This window comes from Solanum dulcamara, chromosome 10 (assembly GCF_947179165.1).
Source record: "Solanum dulcamara chromosome 10, daSolDulc1.2, whole genome shotgun sequence".
In the NCBI taxonomy this organism is placed as follows: Eukaryota; Viridiplantae; Streptophyta; class Magnoliopsida; order Solanales; family Solanaceae; genus Solanum; species Solanum dulcamara.
In genome coordinates, this window is record NC_077246.1 from 46589304 (window position 1) to 46600547 (window position 11244).

General features: G+C 32.6%; 1 protein-coding gene across 2 annotated transcripts; it reads left to right on the plus strand.

Moving 5' to 3' along the window:
- Positions 1 to 1803: 1803 nt before the first annotated feature.
- Positions 1804 to 4794, plus strand: LOC129870620 (FT-interacting protein 1). 2 transcript variants are annotated; one of them, XM_055945443.1, is made up of 2 exons: positions 1804 to 2066; positions 2145 to 4794. In XM_055945443.1, the coding sequence occupies exon 2, from the start codon at positions 2214 to 2216 to the stop codon at positions 4593 to 4595; it is 2382 nt and encodes a 793-aa protein (XP_055801418.1). In that variant the 5' UTR covers positions 1804 to 2066; positions 2145 to 2213; the 3' UTR covers positions 4596 to 4794. The 2 variants fall into 2 exon arrangements, with proteins under 2 accessions (XP_055801418.1, XP_055801417.1); XM_055945442.1 differs by having other exon boundaries at positions 1804 to 2039.
- The last annotated feature ends 6450 nt before the right edge of the window (positions 4795 to 11244 follow it).

The window sequence follows — 11244 nt, forward strand, 5'->3', positions numbered from 1 at the left end:
GGTCAAAAGAATGGCTCAAGTTATAACATGATGGACCAAAACTTGAAATCCACCATTCAATAACGTTTATTATGCTGAGAAGTGGGAACACCTTCTATAATATTATTGCAAAGAATATAAAAAGAATTCTTGATTTTAAACAGGAAGCAATCAAAGCATTTTGTGTTCTAAAAAGTGTAATTGAACTATGGTATGACAATGAAATTTTCAAAATCGGAAGAACTTTATTTGCTCACGGTGCAAATGTTGTTTCTTTACTGGGTATTTTTATCCCTTTATTATGAAATCACCTAAAAAATATAATATGAGAAAGAAAAAAAAAACCTAAGCATGTTCAAAATTGTGGACATGCTTCTCATACGAAAGACAAAAAGGGAAGATAGCCAAAGAAAAAACTTTACATACCTATAAGTTTATTTGCAGTTATGCTTTGTTTTTGAATTTCATTAATTGGCGAGGGTTTTTTTTTCTTCTTATAATCTGGTGAGGGTTAAACATATTATTGATGTATATTCATATCAGACAACTAATTAATAAACAGAGGAGATAAGATAATTCATCAGTAGTGAATTTGTTATTAACTGTAGAAAATCAAAAACTTTTGTAACAGGTTAGTAAAAAGCCATAAGGTGCTATAATTCTTCTCTTCTAGTAATTGTTAATTAGTATAGCAACTAAGAATTCAATAAAATTTCATTAAGTCCCAATCACCCTATTAAACTTTGTAATATAGGAGGTGTATATTCTTTCCAATAAAAAAAAATCCTATAAGTTTCTTAAAATTTTAAGGCATGATTAAAGTACAGTAATGAAGAAATAACCATTCATGTATAATCAGATGAATTTGGTCCACAATAGACTGTTTTTTTTCAACTTTTTAGCTTCTCAACATTTTGAACATAATGATCAATTGGTGATTTAAAATAATGGTTATTATTTAACATATAATTAATTAGATATTTAATTAAATTTTGATTTAGTGTTGGAGCAAAATGGTAATCATTTTAGATCTTTCCATTTTTAATATTATACGATATGATGATGATATGATATGATATAATGTTACATAAAAGTCTTTGTTTACTTGGCCTCCTCCCGGACATTATTCTTTTAACGCTGAACGAGATAAATTTAAGGTTGACATAAAGAATTGAATGAAACCTAGAGTAATCATAGGCCGCATAACATGCAATAATGAGTATATCTCGTTTAAATTGAAAGAAACTTGAGATTAGGTACTTAGGTGGTTGACGGGAGATTTTTTAGAGTTGAGACAAATTTTACAGTCTCTCTCTCATTAAAATTGACCAAACACTTGCGATTATGTCATTCAAGGTCATAACCAGAACTCCAAACAGAGGTTTAGGCAGTCGAGTGGAGAAAAAGGGTATGACACTGTAGAAAGGTAAGGGCAACAATGGAGGAATATTTGGTTTTTCCTTTAAAAAGCAAAAGGAGACTGAGTATCAATGCCAGAATAAAAGATAAGAGAATAAAGCATCTTTGTAGTCATGCTCTCAAGTCTTATGCATTACTTTTCTTCAACCTTCAATGCTCTTCTTTAGCTTTGGAACTCCTATTAGCCCCAGTTGAAAACATACGTACATTAGCAGAGCCCCACAGTATTTTGAAAACATTGGCAGCTGGCCAGAAAGAATCTTAGAAAGCATGTACAAAGAACGTTAAAAGTCTAAAAGGCTTTCATAATCAGAAAAGGGAAAAATTCCCAGAGTCCACAAAGACTAACTTTGTCATTAGAGATCATTTTTGTCAATATAAATTTTCAACCTCTCAGAAAGACAGATACTTATCTAACTTTATGCTTGTAGTGCTAAAGCTAGGATGCGTTTAAATTAAGCAAATGTTCTAGTGTATGCTTTCAAGAATCTAACACATTCATCATATGCTAATCAAACCACAAAATGCTTTCGCTTTGTGAACTCTTTCTTTTCTTCACCATCTAGTACATACTTGGAAGAAATTTTATATCAGCAACTTTCTGTACAAGGCAAGAATTAAGCTAGTTCCAGGCAAAAGTGGTGAGGCTGAATCCAGTCCTCAAACAAGTATATATGACCAGAATTTCATTCATTTTCTTCTTATGCAAACAAGTTTTTCTAATACAAACAAATTGTCTCCTTCAGGTATAGTGGATTTGCTGAAGCTGCTATCTTTTTCTCAAACCCAGAAGTCTCTAGTAGACAAGGGAAAACATGGGCAATGAACAGCCTTCCAACCCCCAAGATGACTATAAAGCCAAAGAAACGAAACCCCAACTTGGGGAACGATGGCCACATGGAGGATTTCGAGGTGGAGGTGGATGGATTAGCAGTGACCGAGTCACAAGCACTTATGATCTTGTTGAACAGATGCATTTTCTTTATGTTCGAGTTGTGAAAGCAAGAGACCTACCGCCAAACCCTGTAACAGGGAGTTGTGATCCTTATGTGGAGGTGAAACTCGGAAACTATAAAGGCAAAACAAAGCACTTTGATAAGAAGGTAAACCCTGAGTGGAAGCAAGTGTTTGCTTTTTCGAAAGAGAAGATTCAGTCTTCAATTATCGAAGTTTTTGTAAGAGACAGAGAGATGGTGCAGAGAGATGATTATCTAGGGAAAGTGGTGTTTGACATGAATGAAGTGCCCACAAGGGTTCCACCTGACAGCCCTTTGGCCCCTCAGTGGTATAGATTAGAGGATCGCCGCGGAGAAAGCAAAGTCAGGGGAGAGGTGATGCTTGCAGTGTGGATGGGAACCCAAGCAGACGAAGCCTTCTCAGAAGCATGGCATGCAGACGCTGCTTTAGTTCAGGGAGAAGGTGTGCATAGTGTCAGATCAAAGGTATATGTTTCACCTAAACTGTGGTACTTGAGAGTCAATATCATTGAAGCCCAAGATGTAGAATCCCTGGAAAAAAGCCAACCCCCACAGGTATTTGTTAAGGCTCAAGTTGGGAAGCAAGTACTAAAGACCAAAGTATGCCAAACACGAACAACTAATCCTTTCTGGAATGAAGACCTATTATTTGTGGCGGCAGAGCCTTTTGAGGAGCAATTGGTGCTTACCGTTGAATGCAAAGCCGGCCCTTCCAAAGATGAGATCGCTGGGAGGTTGGTCTTGCCACTTAACACATTTGAGAAGAGATTGGATCACCGGCCAGTTCATTCTCGCTGGTTCAATCTTGAAAGGTTCGGGTTTGGAGTTTTAGAGGGAGATAGAAGACATGAACGAAAGTTTTCAACAAGAATCCATCTCAGGGCTTGTCTTGAAGGTGGATACCATGTATTAGATGAATCAACAATGTACATCAGCGATCAGAGGCCAACAGCTAGGCAGTTGTGGAAGCAACCAGTGGGAATCCTGGAAGTAGGCATCTTGAGTGCACAGGGGCTTGTCCCTATGAAACCTAAGGATGGTAGAAAGACCACAGATGCTTATTGTGTAGCTAAATATGGATTGAAGTGGGTAAGAACCAGAACCATACTTGATAGCTTGAGTCCCAAATGGAATGAACAGTACACTTGGGAGGTGTATGACCCATGTACGGTGATTACATTGGGTGTCTTTGATAACTGCCACCTAGGAGGGAATCATGAGAACTCGGGTGCAGGGAAGGACTCCAGGATTGGTAAGGTAAGGCTCAGATTATCAACACTGGAAACTGATCGAATTTATACAATGTCTTACCCACTTCTTGTTCTGCAACAATCTGGAGTGAAGAAGATGGGTGAACTCCAACTGGCTTTTAGATTTACTTGCTTATCTCTTGCAAACATAATATATCTATATGGCCATCCATTGCTCCCAAAGATGCATTATCTACACCCTTTCACAGTAAACCAAGTGGACAGTTTGAGATATCAGGCCATGAATATTGTAGCTGTGAGGCTTGGACGAGCTGAGCCACCACTGCATAAAGAGGTTGTGGAGTACATGCTGGATGTCGACTCCCACATGTGGAGCATGAGAAGAAGTAAAGCTAACTTCTTCAGAATTGTTTCTCTCTTCTCAGGTGTAATTTCCATGAGCAAATGGCTTGGAGAAGTTTGCAAATGGAAGAACCCTATTACCACTATTCTAGTTCATCTTCTCTTTTGCATATTGATCTGCTACCCAGAGTTAATACTACCAACCATGTTCCTTTATATGTTTCTCATTGGAATATGGAACTACCGTTCCAGACCCAGGCACCCTCCACATATGGACACAAAACTATCTTGGGCTGAAGCAGTTAACTCAGATGAACTAGATGAAGAGTTTGACACTTTCCCCACATCCAAGCCTGAGAATACAGTTAAAATGAGGTATGATAGACTTCGCAGTGTGGCTGGTAGAATCCAAACAGTTATAGGGGACATGGCAACTCAAGGAGAGAGATTCCAGGCTCTACTCAGTTGGAGGGATCCGAGGGCAACTAGCCTCTTCATAGTCCTCTGTCTTATTGCAGCAGTTATACTGTATGTGACACCTTTCAAGATCATAGCACTTGTAGCAGCTCTGGTTTACCTAAGGCACCCGAAATTCAGGAGCAAAATGCCTTCACCACCATGCAATTTCTTCCGGAGATTGCCAGCTCGAGCTGATAGCATGCTCTGAAACAAAATTTGCAATGTTTTTAGCTGATGTATTCTCCATTGTTCTACTTCAATAATTTGTATGATTATGCTATCTTATATGTTTTTCATCAAACCTTCATGAAAAACTCTTTGCAAAAATTAGATGTAAAAGAATAGTTGAAGAAACAAAGTATGTGACAGATCACCTTAACAATAATAAAGTCTTTGTTAAAGTTGAAGCCCAATTTTCTCAGTACTTGGAAGCGCTATGTGATATTCTAGGTTAAGAAGAAGTTCAAAGCATAAAATGTACAGTGTTGCACGAGGAATGAAAATGTAGAAGCCCTGGTCACTGATCAGCTCCAAATTATCATTACAAGTATTTATGGAAAGGATGATTGAACTAGTGCAATTTTCTCTTGCTATTATCTTTCAATTTCGCACCATCAGACGCAAACCAACAAAAACATATGTAAAGAATAACCTAATCATTGTCACCGTGTGTATAACTAACCCTCTATGTCATTTAGCTAAATATCTTGAGACTTCAAGGAAGATTCAAATAGCATTTGCTTATCAACAAACAAAAATTAACAAATAGCATCAGATAGAAACAACCCATGATTTGCTAGATGAGTAAAATAGATCCTTCACATTATTTTCCTTACTATAGTTAACTATGTTGGAAGAATGATTCTAGCATCTCAAAAGAATCGACATAATCACAAATTATCACCTATTCTATAACCATTCAACTCTTCATCATAAATTGAATTATTTTTCACATCTGTTTTTCAACAATGGGTTAGTATCTCTAATGACTAATTAATTAGATAATATTGCAGCCTCTCCAACGTTATTCTTAATCCCATGGCTTATGAGGTCCTCATTATATATAGAGAGAGAGCGCACGCTAAATGTAAGAAATATTATATGGAAGCCTGTATTAGTTGCATAGAAGATAAACTAAAAATAAAAGTTACTAAAAAACAAGAAAATACATCAGGTAATCAAACTACTAATCTAAGGTTATTAAAAGTAGAAACACGATTAAATGAATTAAAACAGAGATTAGCTCTATTAGAAAAAGGAAAAGACAAAATAGAAAACTTTATTTTGACAACAGCTATTGTCATTAGCAAAGTTGTCACAACATGACGGTGGATTTTGAGCTGTTGTTGAGGATATAGAGGATGTATCTGTTATCTTATTGTCTATAGCGTATCTTCCTTTTGTTTTTAATTTAGTGATTTGTACAGATGTATGGATAGTCGACGAAAATTAAATCATCTTGAAAGAAATATAGGATATTCTAATCAAAGAATAATGTACTATCAAAGACAAATTCATGAGACAATTCCTTTAGGTTAAACTAGATGCCCCTTGAATTTGTTAAAAAAATAAGACTACGTTATAGTTGGCTTTACGACAAAATTCAATATAGATGTGAGTTAAGACAATTAATAAAACATTTGAAAGAACATCTAGAGTGGGTACAAGAACAACTAAATAAAAATATACATACCAATTTGTTTTTAGACTCTCTTAAAAGACATCAAGTTAGCCTAACTAAAGAAATTGATAATATAGAAAAAGACATAGGATATTTGTAAGTAGAATAAATTATTATAAGAAGATTTGTAAGATTAGAAGTTCATTAGGATAATAGTCAAAATAGATTCATTAAAACATTTAGAGTATTTAGATCGAAAAATTCATCCTGAAAAGAAATATAGATTATTAAAAGAAAATACAATAATAAAGTGTAATTTTAATAAAGGAGAACATATATTACACTCCGATGATAAACAGTATAATACATTAATAGACTTAATAATAAATTTTAGTGATAAGGTCCTAGAACAAAATTAAAATATATTAAGATTCGTAGGAGTAATAGAGGCCACCCTTTATAAGCAGAAAAAGATACTACAAAAATTAGAACAAAATTTTGATTTTTTAAAATCACAAGAACTAGAAATAGATAGAAAACTTCAGTATTTAAATACAAAATTTAATTTATAGAAAATACCTACAAAAATTGAAATAGAAAAATTAATTAAGACAATATAGAAAAACCTAAAGAGTTAGAAATTAGAACTACTCAATTAGTAACAAAATAACAAGACAAGTAGAAGCAATAAATACGGATATAAGTGAATTAAAAAAAATAATTCAAAGATTAGAAGAAATTTCACTTTCATGAGTGACGAAGATGTAAATTATAAAAAAATATTAGATTATACAAGAAATTTTCACACCAAGCCAAAAATATTTTCAAAACATATTCCGTCAAGTCAAACAGATAAAGTCATATTAAAATAAAATAATACAATAATAGCATTACTGGTAGAATTAAATATAAAAATAGATAAATTAATTAAAGAAAAGCAAACTGAAAAGCAAGTCCGAAAAATATTGAAATAGACGAGTCAATTACTCAATTAAAAAGAGTTGAAATAACTCCGCAAAAAGAAAGACCAAAGGTAACTAGAAGACAATAAAAATGGATTTTCTTTCAAGTATCTCAAGAAGAATCATCGAAGAAGAAAGACCAAGAGTAAGTTTTTCGAATAATAGAATAGGAAATAACCTGAGAAATAACTTTATATCTAGAATATTATCAAGAAAACAATCAAACAACGAACAAGAACAAGAATTAAATCAAATAATAGATGTAGCTAATAATTTACAAATTTTCCAACAGAATCAGTTAAAATTGTTAGATCCTAAGACATTGTATAACTCAAATTATTTTTCTAATAGTGACCATTTATACAGACACTATAGAGAAGAACAATTATCAGCTATAGGAGATAACATAGCAATATTAAATTTAGTAGCAACATTAAATTTAGTAAATACAGAATCTTTAAAAAGGATAATGAATACACGAATGATGTTAATGCATATGTGCTTAATTGTCATAGGAATTAAAAGATTAACTAGAAAAAATTTAGGAATAAAAGTACTAATTATTTTTTTATGATGATAGATGGTCAGACTTAAAGAAATCTATAATACGATTAACAGAAATAATGGAGGAATATTCTACATTCGTCTAGACTTTATGATAAATTTAAAGAATTTGAAAAGAATATTAAAATAGGAATACAGACTAAAGGATATGAAAACATGAATAATGGAAATAATTTATTAATGTGCGTAGGATTTTTAGAAAAAATAGTTTTAAGTAGTAATACAAAGTTTAAACTTAAAGTTAATGATGTGGTTGAAGTAATGGAAAATAGAGGTATAAAACTAATAAAACCAATAAAAATAAATACAGAAGAATATGCAGGTTTAGAATGGAATTTAGAAAAATTTAATAAACCCAAAGTGTTCACCCCTGAATCTCATCTAATGTATACTAATATAAAAGGAGAAACATTAATGAGATGTACAGACTATAATTAAACTAGTCAAAGAGAATTGGATGATGAGGAGACATAATTGATGAACATAGAAATAATACAAGAAGGATACGAAGTTGATAAAGCTATAGAAGAAGCCATATTAAAATATGAAGAAAATAGTTACATAACATTTAAATGTAAAGGATGTAAGAAAGGAGAAATGAATCTTGAAGACACAAAAAGATATTTTATAGCATGTAAAGATAGAACTGATAATTTAGGATGTAGAATACAAGACACTGATTTTATATACACTTTTTTCGATAAAGAAGACATAGACATAAATTTTATAGTAAGTCAAAAAGAACTAATGAAACAAACTAGTTTCTCTAGTGCAAGCCCTTTCGAGAGAACAACCCCTACTCAGCCAGTAGAAATTGGTACGAAAAATATACCTAGAAGGAAATATATATGTTAGATCCAAATACAGAAATAAAGATAGAAAACCTAAAATCAATGGACAAAATAATGTTGTTAGAAGAACCTATCAGATTACAAGAAGGAGAAAATAAAGGGAAAATATTAAATATAGCTGCACATGATCCACAAATGTGAAATACAGTTATAGATTTGTGGAAAGGAATAATAGTTGCAGATTATATAAAAACCTATACTAAAACAGATACTCAGATAATGTATAAATACTTAGAAACTTTTCTAGGCGACTTTCTTTAGGAGTTCCAAGCCTTAATAAGTTTGGGATCAAATCCTTATAATTTTACAAATAAAATATACAGTTTACTTTCAGGAAATACCCAAATAGTTATTTGATAATATTACAAAGAAATGCTTTAATCAAGATAGAACAATTAAGCATTTCAAATTGGTTTTATATAAAGAATTTTTTAAAAGACTTTTTCTACTATTGTACAATTAGTGGAAATACCTTTGATGAAAAATTAGGAAAGAAATTATTTAATAAATTACTAGAAGCTTTAGGAAGAGAAATAGAAGATAGATGGTATAAAAGCGAAGGAGCAGTTCAGAAGTCAACGGCTAAATGGTCTATTGGACAAAAAATACAACATGTAATGAAAGTATTACAAGAAAAATGTACAAATATACAAATACAGAAACAATTAAAATAAAATGAGATGAATTTCTGCAAAACCATGATCTATGAAACACAAAGTTATGATAAAGAACAACGTAGACCAAAAAGATATAAAAGAAGATCTAATTATAACCAACATTCATATAATCGTAGAAAATACTACTTACGTTAATCATCAGCTAAGAAGCCATATTTAAATAAAGACAGACATGTTAGAAAATATAAAAATGATAGAAATTATAAGAATAAATTAGAATGTTTTACTTGTGAAAGTATAGAACACTTAGCAAACATATATCCAAAAAGAAATAATAGTAGAATTAGAAACTCTCAATTAATAGAAGATTTTCAAGAAACATTACTAAACTTAGATGAATACATGTCTGATAATGAAAGTATATATTCTATTATGAGTATAGAAGTAGAAGACAGAACTCAATCGGATTCATCTGATTCCGAAAAAGATGATTTAATTAACGAAATAAGATTAGAAATAATGGGTTAGAACTAGATGATTTACAAGTCAGTACTATGATGAATATTATACAAGAATATAATCATGACTTTGAAAGACAAAATGGAATAGATAGTAATCAATGTAGTATATGTAAATGGTACCCTAGCAAAATATATAGAGCTAAATGTAAGAAATGTTATATGGAAGCTTGTATTAGTTGCATAAAAGATAAACTAAAAATAAAAGTTACTAAAAAACAAGAAAATACAATAGGTAATCAAACTACTAATCTAAGGTTATTAACAGTAGAAACACGATTAAATGAATTAGAACAGAAATTAGCTCTATTAGAAAAAGGAAAAGACAAGATAGAAAACAAAGAAGACACATCTACACAAGGAACAATACATTTAGAACAATTATATCAAGAAACAGAATTAATGAATATAGAAAAAATGGATAATAATCTGTAATGACCCTCAAGGTCATTTTTGGAATTTTTGTAAAATGACCATTTTACCCCTCCCTTAAGATACCCCGAGTCATTTCTAATTGTTACCAGGTGTTGATTTTTAGAAAATCCTATGAAAAGTTAAGTCCTTGGAAATTATGAGTTTCATAAGCTTTAAGTGTTAAAAAGTGGTATTTAGGGTCAATTGAAGCTACGAGTCTCAGAATGGAATTCTGTCGATTCCAGCAGCTCCGAAATATCGAAATAGGCTTAGGAGACTTTACGGAATCAGTTTTGAAGCTGTAACGAAGATTTGAGGCCTTGAGTTGAGAATTTGAAGGAAACTTTAAGCCAAGGTTTGACTTTGGTCAACTTTTGGAGTTCCGATGTCGGAATGGAATTCCGACAACTCCGTTGGATTCAGGAGATGGTTTTTGGTCTAGAAGAAGTGTTGGTTGAATTTTTAGAGGTCCCGAGTCCATTTTGGTATTTTAAAGGCCTAAGTTAGTTTAGTTGCGACTTTTTGAGTTTTGGGCTAACAAAATCTCGAATTCAAATTCTGATAGTTCCATCAGCTCTGGAATGACCAAATTAGTCTAGTAGCTCTGTTGGAATGACTATCGAGTCAATCGATACGAGTTTGGGGCTATTTGGCGCTTTTGACTTTGAAACTTAGCCTATAGTTGACTTTGGTCAACATTCTTGGAAAATGCGCTCGAATAAAAATTCTGACAGCGCGGTTAGTTCCAAAATGTTGATTTTGGTCTAGAACGACCCTTCGTTCGCTTTTTGAGGCTTCCGGACTAATATCGAGGCCCGTTGTGCAATATCACTTAAAATGATTCTTGGTGTGGGACCCACTTTTTATTAAAATGATCTCGTATGGGAATTCTGAATGCGCCATTGAGTCCGGAATATCGAATTTAGTAGGGTAGCATATCTGGTTTATTTTTATCGGATTCCGAACGAATTCCGAGGGTCCATTCGGAGACTTTAAATAATGGAAAACCAGAAAAATCTGGTGCAATAGTTCAGATTTTGCACCAGATTTTCAGATTTTTCTCTCAACTTTGAACCCTCATTTCTTGAGTTCTAGAGCTCTAAATTGGGTGATTCAAAAGGAAAAATTGTGAGATTTTTCGTGGAGAACGCATTGGGGAGCTTGGAAACTGATTTGGAGCATTCGATTCAGGTAAAAATCGTGATATTATTTGCAGTAGTGTCCATTTCCGGAATAGATTTTTGAATAACTTTGACAAGTTATTTCTTGACCAATATAAATCCGATTTGGGTGATTCAAGAGGCTATCTT